Here is a 19,659-nt window from a genome sequence, read left to right on the forward strand (position 1 = left end):
AACTGCTCTCAAAACAGCTGGCAGCCAGGAAGAAAAAAAAAAACACGAACAACAAAAATCTGCAGTGACTGAGTAAGAAAATAAAGAAGAGAACAAAGAGCCTTTGCTCCTTGGCCAAGGAGCAAGTGGCTTTGTACACCACACGCAATGGCCCCAGTGAGCAAGCCACAGAAGCCATGAGGTCATCAGATAGTGAACTGAAAGCATTAAAGGGAGACAGAGTGACCTTTCAGGGCAACAGGGGAGGAAAGAAGAAGGCAGAGGAGGGGAGAAAGAGCATGGGGGCACAAGCCAGTAAGCTTTGCATTTATGGAAAGGGTGTGTGTGTGTGTGTGTGTAAAAGAGCAAAAAATGTACAACAAAGGATTAAGCTTCATGTTTCTCTTAGTTATGGGTCTGCAGTCATGAGGGGAGTTGAAGGAGCTGCTGAGTTAGAACAAAGAAAGTATCAGACCACCCAGCCCTAAGGAGGGGACAGACAGGGCCCCGGACGCCTCACCTTCCTCTGCTGCCTCTCAAAGACCAGCACAAGGGTCAGGGTCAGGCTGACAGCAGCCAGGGTCGCAAGCAGCACGCCTGCCCACTGGTTGCCCAGGGCAAACATTTGGCTGGTGGAGTAGATGTTGGCCCACACCAACACGTAGAACACCTGTAGAAGACAAGGAGAGCTGTAGAAGGCATGGAGCTGTCAGGAGCAGCAGCTCCACTCATGGGCACCCTGTCAGATATCCCTGCCACTGCGGGGGTCAAACAGCCTCCCAGGGGCCTGGAGGAAACCATGCGGACCCTGGGATGGCTCCTATTCACTGCTTATTGGGTGAATCTTGACAACAGGTTGTAACAGGCCTGGCAGAAATGAAGATATTCTAAAGAGACACTTGTGTCTCTCAGGCTGCTGAAACTACAGACTCCAAGAAATGGGAACTCCGCTGGGAATCTCATGATGGGAAATGTCACACAGCTCTAATGACTTGCCAGGCTACCTTCCAGGATGAGACTGGAGCCCAGAGGATGGTGGGAAAGTGGTGGGCGGGGCCACATCTTGACCTGGCTGCTTAGAAGTGCTTGGCCGTGGCTGTGTGCTTAAACTCTGCTCTCCCTTCAGGACCTCTGGAGTGTTTGCTGAGTCTCTGTGTCGCTCTTTCCAGTGAGGCCACGTTGACTAAATCTCCCTTTTCTGCATTCCATTTTTAACTGGTTCTTTTAGTCGGCCTATTGAAGATGGCTGGCTGAGCCGGCGCTGGGGTAAAGGTTGTGAGCCCTCAAGTTTGATAGCGAGGTCAGTCAGTCCTAAGCCCTCCTCACCCCAATTTCAAATGAAACACAAAAGGGGCAGGACACTCTGGAAAGAACTCTGTGTGTAAGCCCCACAGTGATCCTTGCCTGGGAACATGGCTTGGGATAAGCTATGGCACCTCTCTAAACCTCAGTTTCCCCATCTGTAAACTGGGAATAACCATGCCCACCCCTCAGGGCTGTTCCAGGGCTAACAGGGTAAAGCCCAGTACTTTTTAGGGAGTTGTTAAAAACTGACTCCCTCTTCCCCTTCTTCTGAAAGGTGGGGTCAGCTAGGCCATGTGACCTTGAAGCCAGAAGCAGAGATCAGTGTGCTTAAGGGTTCAGCAGCAGCAGCTGGGTAGCCTGGTTCACACACTGGCCACAAACGCGCATGTCTCTGTGTGTGGAGATGTAGGCATAGCTATATGTTTCTCAGCATGTGCACACACAGGTACATGCGTGCATTTGTGTGTATGCACACTATAAATACAGGAAACACCTAGCCGTGAACAAAGAAAAACCAAATCCCAGAAGGGAAAGTTTTGGCCAAGGACAAACACTGAGTCGGGAGTCTGCTGTTCTATAGATTCCCAATCTCAACTCCCATCCTGTACCAAATCCATGGTACTCGGCTTGCCTGGGCAACGGGGTTCCTCATCCCAGTGTGTGTCTCCAGACACACTGCTGAATTTGGTGTGGCTGAGGCCAAGGGGAAGCCACTTACCACAGCAAAGGCCAGCCTCATGGGCCTGGAGTTATAGATGATGTACCTCCTCACTTGAGGTTCCAAAAGGGCACTCTCAGCCAAGTTCCTGTACTGCTCAGCAGGGACCTAGGCCATGCAGGATGAGAGGTCATCAGTTACAGGACAACCACCCCCTATCTCCTTCCCATGGCAAGCATGGCATCTCCAGATCGCAGGACAGCCCACGGGAGGAGGAGAAGGCATAGGTGAGGCACCTTAGAGGGCAGAAGAAGAGGCTCGGAGCACAGATTGGGAGCCCTAGGGTAGGTCTAACTGCAGGAAGGGGCAACCTGAAAGCCAGAGCAACCTGCAGAGGAACTACAGAGCCTGACTCTCAGAACCTGCCAACAAGCATGGGGCAGCCTTGGGCAAGGCACAGGCCCTGAACCAAACTCTGGTCATGTCATTCAAGTACTGAGCGGCTTGGGCCAAGTGACCTCTGCCCTTAACCTTGGTTCCTCTTCTCCAAAGTCAGAGGTGTGTGCACCATCGGGCAGGGTGCATTTTCGGTGTGTGTGTGGGGAGGGGGGGGGGGTCCTCAGCAGAGAGAGAAGCACAGTGTGCACCAGGAGCTCGGCCCTCTGTCAGTGCCACCCTCTGATACTCTGCTCACACTCGGCCCTCTGTCAGTGCCACTACTACCCTCTGTCACTGCTGCCATCTGACACTCTGCAGAGTCCCAAGTGCTGAGGGCACAGACCTTCCTGTCCAAACCAGTGTCTGTTCAGAGCACACTAGCCCTACAGGAGCCAACCAAAGGGTAGGAGCCACTTAAGAATTCCATCTCGTGCTCGCTTTGGCATCACATATATTAAAATTGGAACGATACAGAGAAGATTAGCATGGCCCCTGAGCAAGGATGACACGCAAATTCATGAAGCATCCCATATTTTTTATTGAAGGCATTTATGCCCAAGATGAAATGGAGTTCTACTTAGGCAAGAGATGTGCTTATGTGTATAAAGCAAAAAACAATACAGTGACTCCTGGAGGCAAACCAAACAAAACCAGAGCGATCTGGGGAAAAGTAACCCGGGCCCACGGAGACAGCGGTATGGTTCGTGCCAAATTCCGAAGCAACCTTCCTGCAAAGGCCACACACGGACACAGAATCCGTGTGATGCTGTATCCACCCCGGATTTCAACTAATGGAGAGTAAATAAATAAAAGTAGATTTGTGCTCTTGTTAAAAAAAAAAAAAAATTCCATCTCAACATGGAACACCTCTTCCATCTCAACACGGGACACCTCAGTGAACTGGGGGCAAAGGGGCTTGCCAGAGATGTGAACCTGATGACCCAAGTTCATTCCTCAGAATCCAGAAGAAGGTAGAGGGAAAGATCAGACTTCACAAAGTTGTCTTCTGCCTTCCGTACATGAATCCTGGCACACACACATACAATCCTGGCACACACACACACAATCCTGGCACACACACACACACACACACACACACACACCAACATATACATGAGAACAATCATCATCATAAGTATGATTCCCCCAAAGCAGAAAAATCATCTAAGAACATATAACAATAGACACACAAGCTCTTCAATAATCAAGACAATAATCTAAGAAAGCGGTGGGGTTTCAGGAGATAGTTCAGTGTGTGGATCTGCTGCCCAAGCATGAGGACAGAAGTTTGGATTGCTAGCATCTGTGTTAGCTTGGTGCTTTTGGGGAAATGCCTGGCAGCCAATGTAGGTAGACCAGCAAGCTCCATGTTCAGTGACAGACCCTGTTGTCAATAAACAAGCTGGAGAACAAACCAGGAAGACACATCAACCTCCACATGCGCAGGCATGCAAGTATAAATACATACACATGCATACACCGCACGAGAAAGGACGGGAAGAAAGAGAGCAGGGAGAGAGAGAAGGGAAGAGGAGGTGGAGCACAGCCAGCTTGTCTGGAGCACGGGGCTCAGTGCTGTCTGCAAAGTCTTCTTTCAATAGCAGTATGTTAAACTCGGAGAGCTTTGGGCTGCGTGTGAGCCTGACTGCGATTTCCTGGCTAGTCCTGTGAAAACCTCAAGGGCTCTGGGGAGAGAGCCACACCGTTGCCCTCCACACCAATAGTAAGTGCTGTGGGTCACTGAGAGCCCATGGCATCCCAGAATATCTGCAGATGCTCCTTGGTATCACACAAGTAATCCCGATGGAAGCCCTGACATGAACATCAGCCTCTCTTGCAGACGAGCACAGAGAACTTGAGCCTCCTGCCTAAAGTTGCACAGGCAGCGAGCAACAAGCCTGGATCCATCTCCACACAGTGGGTCTGTGGACTTCAGGCCTGAATTCACTGTTTGAAGGTACCACATCCATCATGTGGTAAGTTCCATGAACTTTCACAAATGCTGTTCCCTCCCTTACAATGCCTTCCTCCCACCCAGCATACTTGAATTCATCCTTCAACAACCCTGTCAGGGTCTAGTCTTCCATGAAGTTTTTGTGACCACCCACCACAGGGAAGTTCAAAACTCCCTCCTATGCCACCTGTGTGTGGCAATCTACTGTAGCATCCACATCTGGCTGACCCTGTCACCTGAGCCACGTCTGGCTCCTGCTGGGCACTGGCACTGGGTCCTGCTCACCCCTGCAAAGTTCAGCCAGCTCAGGGCTTAGACAGAGTGGCCACCCTCAACACATACATTCTGAGTTAACACACTAGGAAGAAAGAATAGTTCTAGTCATTTCCTATGGCCCAGGCCAGAGCAGGTAAAGAGTTAAGGAAATGTTTGTGAAGAGATTGATGGATGGACAGATGGCCCGGTTGACAGAGAGTAAAACAAAGACTCAGTCAGCCAGAACTCACCTGAATGCCCCAGGCCTGCAGTTGCTCTTCTGCAGCTCCCAGGTCAAAGGAGATGGGTGCACAGGTATTGTGGATCCGGAGGACTGTGAGGACCTGGCCATTGTGTAGCTCTGCAAGCAGACCAGAGCATCAGTGGGCCACGCACGAATACCTCTGCAGAGGTTCAGAATGGAAAGCATCTACCCCAGGCTGGAAGCACCCTCTCCTGATGAGGAACTTGGTAGCTGTTCCTAACCCCTGAGGACTTAGCTTGACTGGGGAGCCCCCAAGAAGCAAAACTGAGGATCAGATGACCTAACTATACAATTTATAGCTTCCCAGGACAGAAAGGCATCCCACAAAGAATGGGTGGCCCTGAGTTCCATGTCACAAGGCATATGTAAACAGAGGCTGAACAACCAATTCCATTAGGGGTGAGGTAGCTGTTCAGTCAAGCTCTGAGCGGGAAATTCAGCTGAATAATTTAAATCCCAGCAAAGTGCCAGATATCAGACTTAAATAGTTACCATGGACATCAGCCCCCAGATGGCCACTCCTTCATCCCCAGACTATGCTGCTGGCCAGGATATAGAGCAGTAAGCAGGGCACAGATCAGCTGGCCTCAAGCAGGAACAGCCGCCTTCATTACCCACTCGGGCTGATGGAATCACAATGGTCCTTAAAAGGAGGAAGGGCATTGGCAGCTACACCTTGGCTAGACTTGGCCACAAGCCAAGTACTTGAACTTAGTACTTAGTACTCCGTAGTCTGAACTACTGGGAAGGGGAAGGACAAAGAGCCTTGTCTAGATGGGCTCCCAGAGAGGAGCAGGGTCCTCTATGGCCTCCACTGTGAGCTCAGGGAGAGCAAAGTTAGACTTCTGACTGCAGAATTGCAGAGATGCTACGGTGGCCTTCAAGCCTGTGTTGACAGTCAAGCATCCTCTGAATCCATGTACAGCCCTCCAACACACTCAAACATTAACCTTGGCCCCCCAGTGCCTCATTCGCACATGTCAAGAATGAGTGTGTGTGTGTGTGTGTGTGTGTGTGTGTGTGTGTAGGCGCACGTGCAACTGTTCAATTCTTTCATCAAGCCTGCATTTGGGCCATATTTCCACACTGGTCTTTTCATCACAGGGTTGCCTGAGCTGGCTTAGTGCCTTGCATATGTTCGACACATAAAACAGATTAATATGATAGGGCTCTAATCCTCAACATTGATAGTCTTCCTTCTCATACCTTGGGTCAGGAGGGGAGGGCACCTACAATCTTAAGGATTCCATCCATTCCGTAAACTCTAGGTCCTGTCCAAAGGAGCTTTCAATTTTGGCCTCTCCTCTCTCTTTCTTAAAGGAGTGTGGTATACAGAATAAACACAGGACAGTTCTTGAGGGATAAACTGTGACCCAGTCCTTTCCTAACAAGGTAAACTTGGAAGGTCAACTGTGTCCTTTCCTACAGAGGGTCACAGCCACCGCAGGAGACTGTGGACCATGCAGATGGCAGCCTGGATGCCACCTTAAAGCAGGTGAATTACTTGCTCCAGTGAGGTCAGAACTTGAAAGCAAGCTGGTTTAGAGCTCCAAAGTCCTGATAAGACTACACTACTAAACCTTTTACCCTCCCTTCCCTAGACTTAGCTGAAGACTGCCCACATGAAAGGGGGTGGGCAGAAAAGAAACAAAGGCAGCTAACAAGAGAGACCCTCATTCAAGGGCTGGAGCCTCACTATGTGTTTGCTCTGAGAGTCCTAAGAGGTAGATGCTGTTCACAAGGAAACAGCAGCTGAGCCTCTGCAAAGCAAAAAAATTTAGGTTGACTTGAGGGTAGGGGGATATTGCCACAAGAGGAAGAGACAGTGCCCAAAACACAGCCATCATTCAGTGGGGTCTCCCCCTGGTGCCCTCACCCGCCACACAGGATGAACCTCCCCCAGGAGGAGAGGGGAGGGGAGGGGAGGGGAGGGGAGGGGAGGGGAGGGGAGGGGAGGGGAGGGGAGGGGAGGAGAGGAAGAGGAAGAGGAAGAGGAGAGGAAGAGGAAGAGGAGAGGAAGAGGAGAGGAAGAGGAGAGGAAGAGGAGAGGAAGAGGAAGAGGAAGAGGAAGAGGAAGAGGAAGAGGAAGAAAGAGGAAGAAAAAGAGGAGAGGAGAGGAGAGGAGAGGAGAGGAGAGGAGAGGAGAGGAGAGGAGAGGAGAGGAGAGGAGAGGAGAGGAGAGGAGAGGAGAGAAGAGAAGAGAAGAGAAGAGAAGAGAAGAGAAGAGAAGAGAAGAGAAGAGAAGAGAAGAGAAGAGAAGAGAAGAGAAGAGAAGAGAAGAGAAGAGAAAAAGATCATCATGTGCAAAGGTCCTGAGACAGAATGTCCTACAAAGAACAAACAACAAGGCAGCAGGGGGCGCCAGGGCTGGCCTGGTGAATGAATGGTAGATCTTCATGCCATGCCCAGTGGGAAGCCCTGAGGCAGAATGCACCAGCAAGCTACACATCTGGAAAAGGTTCTCTGGTGGGTAGGAGAGAAAACGGAGCTAGGCAGTGGCAGTCAAGCTCAGGGTGATGTCAGGAGGTGGTGACGGGGAGAACACGGTAGAAATGATAGAGAGTGACCTCGAGCTGAATGCCAAAGTCACCCAGCTACACAGAGACCCCAGTTACAAAGTGTTGGAGTTCAGCACAGAACGGCACTCGGTGAGAAGGAAAGGCTGGGAGTCAGTTATGGCCTTACCTTGCCCCCAGCCAGGAGGGTTCCCCTGAGGCAGGGTGTTGCAGCCCAGGGTAGAGGTGGGCAGGGGACCAGCTGCCCCACCAGGATCTGTGGGAGGCTCACAAGCCATGGCAGACAGACAGCTGCTCTAGCTTCTACTTCCTGTTTCTGGGGATGCAGTTCATGCTGGGGCAGCGTCTCACCTCCACTTGCCTATGAAGAACAACAAAAGAAAGAAGTTGAGTCCTTGGCTTCCTGGCCTTCCCGGAGGCCAGAGTTGCTAAAGGCCAGGGAGGACCATAAAAGTCTAAATGCTGACTTTCCGATCTTACTGAGGAAACTTCTCGGAGGAAGAAGAAGGAACTAAAACCTTCCTCTGGCCTCTGCTGAGAATTTCCCTACTAGCCAGCATAGGGTCTTCTCCAGCTCAGCCACACCAGACACCCCCAATTCCTTCCTGAGATGCCCAGGCAAACAAGCCTGGGACAGGTATTATGTTCGTTATGGGAAGGCCTGTTCACATATATACAGCTCTGTTTACATGTACAAGGCTCTGCAAGATGTACAAACCGAAACCAGGGAACAGGAAACACAGATTGCACACAAAAAGTCCTGACAAGCATGAAGAGGAGAACTAGCAGACAGTCTGACTACATTCCAGTTCTCTAAAGGGGTGAAGTCCATGTTCAGGGTTCATTCACACTGTGGCCCTACGGCCTCCTACTTGTGTAAACTTGGATATATCACTCATCCTCTGAACTTCGAATAGGCTTCTTCAAATCTATCAGGCCTACCCACAGAGGCCCACTACCAAGAATCAATGGACACAGGAATCAAAATCACAGGAAGGCCATGGTGAACATATATCACACTCCGTGTGTATTAGCTCTTTAAATCCTTCAAGGCCAGCACTCCAGAGGCAGAGGCAGATCTATGTGAGTTTACCAGCCTGGTCAACATAGTGAGCTCCAGGCAAGCCAGGGCTACACAGTGAGACCCTGTCTCAAAGACAAAACAAAACACTCTCAGTCCAGCCTCATGACATATGCTGATAGTCCCAGCGCTGAGGAGTGCCCGAGGCAGGGCAACTGGATCAAACATTTAATGCCAGCCTATGATACACAGTGAGTTTCAGACAGGTGTAAGCTACCAGGTAAACACTGCCTCCTAAAAAGAAAGTTTCTCCTGGTGTGACCACTTACAGACAGCCGCTTTCACTGAAGCAGGGGTTTGCTCGCTGGGGCTTCCAGGTGGTCAGAGGTTTCCAGCAGGGAAACCTTGGCAGTTCAATGCTCATCTGAGAAGGAGAGCAAGCCCTGGCTTTGCAGTTAGCTCTGCAGGGTCCCAGAGGCGTGGCCAGTGCTGCCAGCATCCACCACAGGCATTGCCTTTAGCCATTATCATCAGCCAAAGTGGGGATGCTCCTTTATGGGGGCTTCCTTGCTGACCTCCTGAGTCACCAACTGCTGAGACACGCGTCCCAAGAAAGATCATGTCCTATCAAATGCCACGAAGGGCACACCAGTCCTGAGAAAAGTCCGCTAGATCATTCATATGCTACCAAGGAAGGTTGACACTGGGGAAGGCAGGAAGCATACAGATGACACACACCTACTTGAATCCAAACTGGCCCCCCAAGCCCCATTGCCCACTGACCTTCAGGGAGGAACTGAACCTTCTGGCTTCTTCACTGTTTCTCTCCAGATTTCAACAGGCACAGCTGCACAAGGCTGGGATGCCCTGCAAAATGAAAATGGGGGGAGGGGACTCCTGTTTAGAACAGAAGGATCTGCCGTCGGGGGGGGGGGGGGGGGGGGATGGATCCGCAGGTAAAATGCACTTGCTGCCCAAGCCTGGTTCCCCAAGTTCTACCCCAAGGTGCCCCTATAAAAAGCCAGATAAGGAGGCAGGAGCGTCTACAATGGCAGTGTTCCCCTTACTCTGCCCACAGCCCAGATTCCGTCCTCTCCTCAACATGGGTTTCCTGTTTCGTGGTCAAGACATACTCTCTCCAAAGCTGAGTGGCTATCAGCCAAAGAGTCCAGAGAAGGATTTTAGTACACGTGCCTCCAGGGTCTCAGCCCTTAGCACCCACGCTTGGGCTGGCTTCCTGTCCAGCTAATTCATGAAATCATCTTCGAGTGGATCAGAAGAAACCACAATTCCTAGGCAGTGATATAGAAACCAAGTCCAGTCAGCCTGAGTCTCCTTGCGGCTCATGCTCAGCCCAACTCACAACAGTGGTCTCAAACAAAGGAGTACTTACCAGCCTGCCTTAGTGCACCTGCTCCTTCTATAGACCCAAGAGACACAATGGCCACAAGGATGCACCCCTCTGCTGCCTCTGAGCAACTGCTAGGCCGCAAGGCAAACCCAACCTTGACATCTGTACTCCTGGCCGAGGACTCAGGCCCTCTCAGTGAAACCTCACAACACTGGAGTGTTGAAAAGGCTGGGAGGAGCTGACACAGGCTGGAGTTGCTCAAGCCCGGGGCTGCACAGAAGGATCCACTGGTTGCAAAATGCCACAATGAAGCATTGTGTTGGGGGCAGAAATCACAGCACCCACATCAGCCCCCTCAGCTGCCCACAGAGACCCAATCAGCAGACTCCAGTCACACACCCAAGTTCGTGTGTGTTAGCTAAAAGTAACCTGCCCAGCCCAACCACTTCCCACCTGGGTAGCCTTGAGCAAGGTAACAAGACTTCTCTCTGCCTCCATTTCCTGGAGCGGAGACAAGGACAGACACTTAGGATTGCACTATGGGTTCCATGTTCACGAGATCCGCACTTGGGAAAAGGTTGATTAATGAGAGAAGGTAGCTGTCATCAACCTATGCCACAAACATTCCCTGAGAACCTTCCAGGGCCAGCCCCTGGACTGTAAAACCAGGAGTGGAGCATGAAGCGTTTGCTCAGCCCTCCCCTGCAGGGATCACCATCCACTGGGGAAAACACACTCAGAACTGCCAGAGAGATGAGGAGGAAACAGGCAGCAAAGGGGAGCAACTTCAGTGGAGGACGAAGTTGGGCTGCCTAAATGGGCTGCCTAGATGTTCGTAGGCTTCACCAAGGAGGAGACTGGAAGGAGCCACACAGAACTGAATGGACTCGACCCAGAGGTCAGGATGGGTCCAGGGCTCCCCGTGTACATTTTCATCCAAGTACCGAGGCTACAGGGCCATGAGGGTGCAGGCAGGACCCCAATGGCAAATGCTAACCATTTACCACCTCCTCAGCCCTGCTCCAATCTTCAGCACACAAGTAAGGGAGCCCCACACCATGGTAAGCAAAGCACAGAGGGAGCAAGTGACTGCCGACCGAGTCCCTCTGGGAACCCACATTGCAACCAGATTTTCCAGTTGCGGGCTGTGCGGACTCAAGCCCCCAAGAGGTCTCATCTCTGCACAGTGCCTGCCAGCCTCACCAACATCTGAGCCCCTAACATATCCTGAAAGGAAAGAAAAAAAAAAAAAAAGGATTTCCTTCTTCTAACTCAGCTTCATTAATTACAATGCAAGTCCAACACATCAGAGAAGCAGCAGTCCCCCAAAAGTTTAGGGCAAAAAAACCTGGCTAGACAAGGAGTTCAAACGCCCCATTTCAATGATGAGAACATTAAGCCCCGGAAGAGAAAGCTGACTATCCAAGGTCAGGGAGCAAACCCGGAGGGAGCCAAAACAGAAAGCCGGCTCGGCGCGGCCCGGCCCGGCGTCTCCCACCGTACCTGGCCTCGGCCTTGGGCAGCAGGCTCCCCGATCTCTGCCCTCTGGCCTTGGGGTTCCTTCACCCCAGAAATCACCCGCCCTGCCCCGCAGATCCCACGCCTGACGCGTGGGGCGGGAAGAGGTCACTCGAGCCTGAGCGGAGGGACGCGCACGCAGGCCCCGCGGTCCCAACCCCCGAGCGCGGGAGCGCGGACGCGCGGGCACGCGCACGGCTCGCGCACACTCACCGCAGCGCTGCCGCCCGGGCCGCGCAGGGTCGGAGGTTCCATGCCCCTTGTACGCCGCGGCGTCCCGGCGCCGCCGCCTCCGCCGTCCCCGCGCGCCCTTTTTGGGGCGCGCCGCCCCAGCCGGTCTCTGCCAAGTCGCCCTACGGCGGGAGCGTCTCTGGGGCCGAGCCCGGAGCGTTTCATCAGCCACGCTCCCCCAGGGCGCCGGTAGGGGCCCTGCGCCCGCCACGTGCATGAGATCTGAGCTCGTCCCTGCAGTGAAGGAGCGGGGCGGGGAGGCCTGTCCCGAGTGACAAAGTCATGGGATCCGATGCATGAGGCACACTCGGGACCAGAAGTTTCTTCCAGGCTTGTTTTTAATGAAAAACGGTGTTCAGTATTGAAAGCGTCGGTGTAGTCTCCACTTTGTATCTGCGTTTTCTTTAAAAATCTATAGTTGAGACTGTGCTGTGAAATTGTGTGAGATCTTTACGAAATAATGTGAGGTGTTCAAACACACTTGCTCACCCCACTCCTTGAGATTTAAGAGGACCTGCGATGGCCTGCTTCTTTTTCCAAGTAAATCACTAGTCGTGGGTTCACCTTGGTGGGTTGTTCTGACAACAGCAGACCTGGCTAACCACATGTACTTTTCTTTGGAGTACGTGTTTATATCCTATTAGCCACCAAACATTGTCTTTCAACAAAGACGGTGGGCACTTGGTTGCTGCACCAACAGCCTGGTTTCTTTTTCAGGGGATCGATGAATGCACAGGTGGTTCCCACCCTTGCTTACAGGAAGGAGTAGGGCAGTACAAGCCACTGCCCTTGTCTCTACAAGTGGTCTTGCACACACAGAGAGACACACATTTCTTCTTTTTAACAACTCTTGAGGACTTCCAGACCACAGGACTTACATGTGCCTGCAGGATGTTTCCAGGCAGCAAGAATGAATTGAAAACCCAAATTAGCATATCCCATGGAGGTGCCCACAGGGACAAATGAGGATCAAGGTGGCAGGCTACAGAAAATGAACTTACCTGTGAGCAAATCAGCACTGAGTACCTGCTCTGTGCCAGCCTTGCCCTGGGCAGTAGAAAACAGTTCATGGGAGCCTCCTGTGTAGTTTGATCAACTTGCTAACAGTAATTTGGAGGCCTGGGAACAAAAGACCCAAGGGTGCTGAGACTTCTAAATGCTGACCAGGCTATTGAAAAGGAAACAGCAACAAGCTGTGGCCTAGCCCCGCCCCGCCCCCAACCTTGCCTGTGAAGCAACCCTCCTCTATGTCAACAGAGATGCCCTACTGCCTTCCCACCAGCCTGTCTTCACTCTCCTCGCTCCAGCAGTTTTAGGTCGACACACCAGCCTCCTACAGGTACACAAACAGAACTTGGGAAGCTGTGGACAGAGCTGCACTAGTGCACTACGTAGCTGCCTGTGTGCTTGGGCAGCTCATTCAGGAAAGTCAGGGACACCTGCTGATGTGGGAGACTTCAAGGGGGAAACGTTGAGTACTTAGTGTTCTGACAAGCAAGGTGCACCCTTGGAGCAACACAAGTGTTTGCATACCTGAAATCCTGGGAGAGGGGCGGGGGTGGGGGAGGGAAGACCATGAAATTCAAGGACATTACAACCAGGGAAACAGACTGCAGAGCTGACTTTAGTAGTGACTGCTTGATGGGAGTCTCGGGCGTTTGTGGGCATTTCGATGTGCACCACCTGCAGCCTACCCCGATGAGTCACTGCCCTCTCTCCAAACCCCAAGCTCCATAAATAGAGCACCTCTCACTTCCTCCTGCCCTCCATTCTTTCACTTCCAGGTCCCAGTGTTTGCCTTAGGTCTTCCCTGTTCATCTGGAAGATCAGTGCCAAACCTGTCCTCATCACCTGACCGGCCCATTTTTGGGTCTTTGGTGACAAGGCCCTACTTCTGAGAGCCCTGTCCTGCCCTAGGCCAAGGGCTTTCTTCCTCACTGATTCCCATTCAACCTACAGTTATTCCTATTATGACCACTGGCTCATTCTTTCCCTGACAGCACAAACTTCAAGTCCTAAGGCCATTACATAGCTACCCAGTGCCCAACCCACAGTCTTTTGTTAAAACACATCGTAATACATGGATGAAGTAAAAGAATTCTCCCCAGAATGGACAGAATTTCCAGAAATGCGGCAGCAGCAGATGGGATTGGAGGGAGCTTCAGAGAGCACCTGAAGAGCTAACTGGGCTTCCAGTTACATTCACTGACTTTCTAGCTTTCTTGCCATGGGCTGAACAAACTGATCAGATCACACAGCAGCTCTGGCTCACAAGTCTGAGAGTCACACATTCAAATGCAACTCTGCCACTATTATCTGTGCTTGAATAACTGAACTTCATCCCTCTAAGGCTGTCTCCTAACTTATGCAATCTAAGTTACTATTACTGCAGACATGGAGACAGTATGTATATCAACACCTTAAATTAGTATTAATGCATTAATACACAAACTATTCAAAAACTTATTTATTATAAAAGGTGCCACCGCTAGTGGCTCCATATCTGTTCAACTCTTGGAAGTGGCGTGACCTGGTAAACTCCACTATGAGATGTGATATGACAGCAGGTGAGAGCACAGAACTAGACACAGAGCTGTTGTCCTTGCCAAGTGTTCTGGGAGGCAAACAACATACCATCTGTCAGAAAACTGAGTCAAACTCCTTGGTACCTGTCAGGAAAGGCAACAATCTCCCCGGGGTACTCAAGGTGCAGAATGCTAAGTGCCAGGGACAGGTAACAGACAAATGGAGTGAGGCCACAAGACAGTAACTGTATGGCTGCGCAGAGGATTCAGCTAGTATGTGGGTCTCTTTTCATCCTTAAAATATGGAAGGCGGCAAGCAGCCTGTGGTGGTTTGAATAGGTACAGCCTCCGTAGATTCACCTTTGAATGCTCGGCCCAGAGGCAGTGGCACTGTTAGGAGATGTGGCCTTGAGAAAGGTCTCCTATGCTCAGACTACACAGTGACAGTCTCTCCCTGCTGCCTGAGGATCAAGATACAGAACTTTTGCCAGGTGGTAGTGGCGCACGCCTATAATCCCAGCACTCGGGAGGCAGAGGCAGGTGGATTTCTGAGTTCGAGGCCAGCCTGGTCTACAAGGTGAGTTCCAGGACAGCCAGGGCTATACAGAGAAATCCTGTCTTGAAAAACCAAACCAAATCAAACCAAACCAAAAAGATACAGAACTTTCAGTTCCTTCAATGTAGGCATTAAGTCTGCCTACAGGCTGCTGTTTCCCTCCATGACAATAATGGACTGAACCTCTGAAACTGTAAGCCAAACCTAATTAAATGTTCTGGTTTGAGTATGTTTGGCCCAGGGAGTGGCACTATTTGGAGGTGTGGCCTTGGAGTAGGTGTAACACTGTGGGCATGGGCTGTGAGACACACTTCCTAGCTGCCTGGAAGCTAGGCTTCTCCTGTTTGACTTCGAAACAAGATGTAGAACTCTCAGCTCCTCCAGCACCATACCTGCCTGAAAGCGATGTCCCACCTTGATAATGGACTGAACCTCTGAATCTCACTCCATCTGAAGCCCCAGTTAAATGCTGTCTAGGGTAAATGCTGTCTAATAGTTGCCTTGGTCATGGTGTCCACAGCAGTAAAACCCTAAGTCAGTTATGGTCTCCCTTCACAGCAAAATCCTTAAAATCCTAAGACAGCCCCAGCCCCTTCGTGGGCACTGGACTAGCAGCCCAGCTTCTTTTCTGGTGTTATCTGCAGCTGTTGCCAACTGGGCTAGAATGCTGCCACTTTTTTGTTATTTCCAAGTAGAAAAGGTTGGAGGTGGGTGACCTCCGTCAGTTATTGCTCCCAACAAAGTAAACACATCCTTAAAGTTCACACTTGATGCAGAAGCTAGCCAAAATCACTTGACATTAAGAGACAGAGAAGCAAATATTGACACAATATTCTAGCCCAGCATCTTCCCCAGAAAACACTAGCCAAATCTTTTCATAAAGACGGTGCCCAGTCTGCCTGTTTGCACAGGCAGGAAACAAAGAACAAAGAGAGAATAAACTACTTGGTGGCACATAAGCTTTTACATGAACTCCAGAGCCATTGAAGTGATAGGAGGCAAACTGACAGGAAAAAAAAAAAAATACTCTTGGCATCTGCCACATTGTTCCTAAAGGAGAGGAGGGTAGAAATGACATATAACTCATAAAAGCTGCAATTTGTGGAAGGAAGCTTCAGCTGGCTTTGGTGCCATCAATCATCTTGAGTGGCAACAGGTCCAATGTGCCCAGAAGTGCAGAACGTTTGTTGCAGGCTTTGTTTCCCTGGCCTACGAGCAGGTGAATGGAGACAATAGTATACAAAGCACGCTTCACTTGGGAGCTTGGCAGCTTCTGGCTTGCAACACACAATACTGCTCAGAACTGACTCTTTCTTGTTTCATGACCTCTGACATCCTGCAAGCCTCTAGGCCTGCATTTTCTCATGCATGGAGATGGGATCACATCTCTAACTTGCAGAATCTAAAGACCTCAAAAGGAAAAAAAAAAAAAAGTGAGCCTCCAGACTAGTTGCTCGCAGAGATTAGGATGTGGAGTGTAAATTACTTCATCTCTCTTGAGTTATCACCAATCCAAAGTGAGAGTGGCCATTCAGGGAACTGTTAAGATTGCTGTTACACAACCTGACTGTAAGCTATGTTATGTCTTCCACCAGAAGGCTTTGATTAAGGTTAAGATAGGGCATCAACAGAAGGTTCTCATGTTTGCAACAGGTGATTGGGAAATCCTTTCACAATTACCCAGAGGAACTAATGAACATCACTTTTGGGGGAAGGGATGCACATAGAAAAGATACAGAACAAGAGATACAGAAAGCTTGGCAAGGACTACACAAGGCACTTAAGAATCTTGGCTCTACCACACACCCTTGCCTGGTTCCTCAATGCCCACACCTCAAATCTGGTAAAAATTGCCAAGGGGTATTCTGGTGAGGGGCTGGAAAGATGGCTCAACAGTTAAGTGTACTAGCTGCTGCTCTTCCACAGGACCAAAGCTTGGTTTCCAACACTGATTTTGAAGATTTTAAGTCTTAAAAATATGTTTCACTAGTAAATTAATATAGATGCAAACATTAATGCATTGGCTGCCATGTAAAAGCTCCTAAATTAACCATAGCAGAAGTATTTCTTCACTGTGCATAGATCCCTCCTCCCCTTGCAGACATGTTGAATCAATGAGAGACAAGTGACCAGGTGCCATCTGAGGAGTGAAGCTAGGAAGAACTGGCTGATCTCACCTTTTCCTTCCAACCTCTGCAATGGTGCAGACTGTGTGCTGAGGTAAGAATGAGCCTCATCACCCACTCACCACATGTCCTACAGCTGCCCCAAAGACACCCAACTTGTATCAAATTCTTAAGTAGGTCTTTGTTGTATTTCAGACACAGGAAACATTTGTGGAGCACCTAGAATGTTCCAGGCACCATATGCAGTGCTCTGATGTATTTTTAATACATCTTTTCTTGTTACTGTAGAACAGAAGTTCTGATTTGGGGACACTTCTGGCACCCAGGAGCTATGGCAATGTCCAGTGACATTTTTGGTTGTCACTACTGAGGTGTTCCTAGTAGCATCTAGTGGATGAAGAGCAAGACATTGCTAAACACCCTTGTACTGAATAATGTCAAACTTCTCCCTTTGAAGCCCAGCCAGGTCTCTCTCCAGAAGTCATTCTTTTTTGAGATTTAAAACACAGGTTATATGCATGTGCATCTATACATATACACCCAAATTTCATTTCCTTTTATGCTCAAATGGGAACAAATCCCACACAATGCTCAGCTGTGTGCATCTTGGGTTCACTCTGCACTCAAGGGTCTCTGGTGGCTGACCAGTCAGTCTTTCAGATGTAAATTTCTCAGTATCCCACAACAGAAACCCTAGTGCTTTCAAGCAAGCTCACTCATGGCCCAACCCTTGATTCCACTGGCCTAGGAGAAATGTGAACACCTACAAATTGCCTGGGAACATTAATCAGGATTTCAGCCTAGAGCAACGGCACTCCCACTGACAAGACCTCCAGAACCCACCCCCTCCTCCCAGAAGAGCATGTCTCACCTTACTTTATTCCCTTCCCCAGCAGCATCTGAACAGGCCACCAACTCCCTTGAACCACCTACACCATCAACCTACACATCATCTCTCTCCGAGGCACGCTTCATAGCACTTTAGGTTCCTCTCCCCAGAAATCACCAAACCCTTGCCTGCTCACATACACCTTTGCCTCTCAACTGACCATTAATTCTAATAATACAGGTTAAACAAACTGGGCAGCAAGGTTAAAAATATGAAGGCTCGGTTTACAGTGATGGCACGGGCCTTTAATCCCAGCACTGGGAAGACAGAGCCAAGAGGTTGTGAGTTTGAGGCCACCCAAAGGTATACAGTGAAATGCTGTCTGAAAACAAAACCAAGGCTGAGGATGTAGATCAGTGAATATTTGCCTAGTCATTCCCAGTACCACAGCACACAGGTCTAAACCAGTGAGTACCAGTGCTGCTGCATGCCCCTCCAGTTTCAGAGAAGCAACAGGTGACAAAAGGTGGAGGTTAGAAGCCTTACACTTAGCTGTACAGAGACTGAAGTCTTAAACAAAATGGTGTATTGGAACACATTTAGGAAGAGAGACATCATGGCTATACAGAGAGAACAAAAGGCCAATCAACTTCATGACAATCTGAAAGAGGTAAGCTGGAGTAATGAAATGTGGGTCTCCACTGTGGATGGTGGTACTAGGACATGGTAGTGATCTCACTAAAGAAACGTAAAGGACCAAGAACCAAACTGTGGGCAAAGACAGAGAACCAAGCAGCATGCCATGTGCCAGCAAGGGACTGCCACCCTCATCAAGTGGTAGCCCACCTTTCTCCACATACACAGCTGAGCCTGCCAAGCTGCTCCAGCAAGGTCTTTTAACAGGACAAAGGGAAAGCTGAGGCAGGAAACCTTGGAGGGCTTCAAATATTTAAAAAAGAGGGGAGGGGAGGGAAGGGGAGAGGAGGGGCACAGGAACACAATAGTGACCAGATACCAGAAGTGGCCTAAAAACAAAGGACCTTATGACACAGAAAACAGTATGTGCCTACTATCTCAAACTGCTGAGGGAAAAGGAGAATCCCTAATGTTCTTTCGTTTTATACCTACCACAAATTACTCTGCAACCAAACAAAGTCTGTTAGCCTGCAGAGAGCCACCAGGTATCTATCTCATACTTAGGCAGTGAAGTTACAAATCACTCACTTTGCTCATCAGAGAGGCATGGTCATTTGCCCAAGGCTGCCTGACACTGGGTCCTTAAGGCCAATAGCTTTCAACATTCCTAATGCTGCAACCCTTTAATACAGTTCCTCATGTTGTGGCAACCCCCACCCAATCATAAAATTACTGACTGCTACTTCATAACTCTAAGTTTGCTATTGTTAGGACTCATAAATATCTGATATGCAGAATATCTAATATGTGACTCCCCAAAGGGTCATGAGAACCACTGCTCTAGACAAAAGGCAGACTACAGGCTCTTTAGCTGCTTGCTGCTTCTAAACCAGAGGGTTAAAATCACAAGCAACTTCATTCCCAAATGAACACCCTGAGTATTTACTAATAAGGTATGCATTTACATCCAACACCTGTTGACTCCTAGATGAAATTCTGCTCAACATCTGGGTCAAGATATACTTTGTATTACCAAAAAGAGGAGCCAGGAGGGTGAAGAACAAGACAAATTTTTACTTTTAAATGATTATAAGCACACCATAAACATGTAACAAGTTAAGTCCTAGCATCTAGTGATTTGGGTTAGGTTACACTAACAACAGCCGGAACAAGCATATTGTATTGACTGTCCTAAATTATCCAGGATAGAGTACTCTAAGGCTGGCTGCTTCTTCATAGGAGTTACTAATAGCTACTGTCTACTTTTTCATAGATAACGCCCCTGACCTGTAAGAAAGGAGAAGGGAACAGTTTACTCCCTTTCTTCCTTCAAAGAATTTTTTCTACTAGACTAATTAAAAAAAAAAAAGTCAACATTGATATCCATTACTTGCATGAAGACACAGGAAAACAGGTGACATATACTCCTTAAAGACATACAAGATAAGAAGATGAAACTTCAGGTACATAATAAGTCTGTACAAAAAGCTAGATTT

General features: G+C 49.5%; 1 protein-coding gene and 1 non-coding gene across 6 annotated transcripts in view; one reads left to right on the forward strand and one right to left on the reverse strand.

Moving 5' to 3' along the window:
• Tmem268 (transmembrane protein 268) overlaps positions 1 to 19,416 on the reverse strand; it is a 31,698-nt gene extending 12,282 nt beyond the window's left edge. Inside the window, exons 1-7 of one of the 5 annotated variants that reach the window (XM_029476255.2) lie at positions 9,785 to 11,238; positions 9,525 to 9,683; positions 9,175 to 9,258; positions 7,540 to 7,731; positions 4,841 to 4,950; positions 2,003 to 2,110; positions 500 to 649 (exon numbers count right to left, since the gene is read on the reverse strand). In XM_029476255.2, the coding sequence (XP_029332115.1) occupies positions 500 to 649; positions 2,003 to 2,110; positions 4,841 to 4,950; positions 7,540 to 7,648 (477 nt within the window). In that variant the 5' untranslated portion in view covers positions 7,649 to 7,731; positions 9,175 to 9,258; positions 9,525 to 9,683; positions 9,785 to 11,238. The other 4 variants (XM_029476254.2, XM_029476256.2, XM_021160522.3 and 1 more) reach the window with 4 other exon arrangements.
• On the forward strand, positions 2,811 to 2,917 carry LOC115031072 (U6 spliceosomal RNA). Its single transcript, XR_003836637.1, has one exon. It is a non-coding gene; the product is annotated as a U6 spliceosomal RNA (small nuclear RNA).
• Positions 19,417 to 19,659: the final 243 nt, after the last annotated feature.

The sequence above is a fragment of the Mus caroli genome, unplaced genomic scaffold (assembly GCF_978045245.1).
Source record: "Mus caroli unplaced genomic scaffold, Mus_caroli_1 scaffold_6, whole genome shotgun sequence".
Classification (NCBI taxonomy): domain Eukaryota; kingdom Metazoa; phylum Chordata; class Mammalia; order Rodentia; family Muridae; genus Mus; species Mus caroli.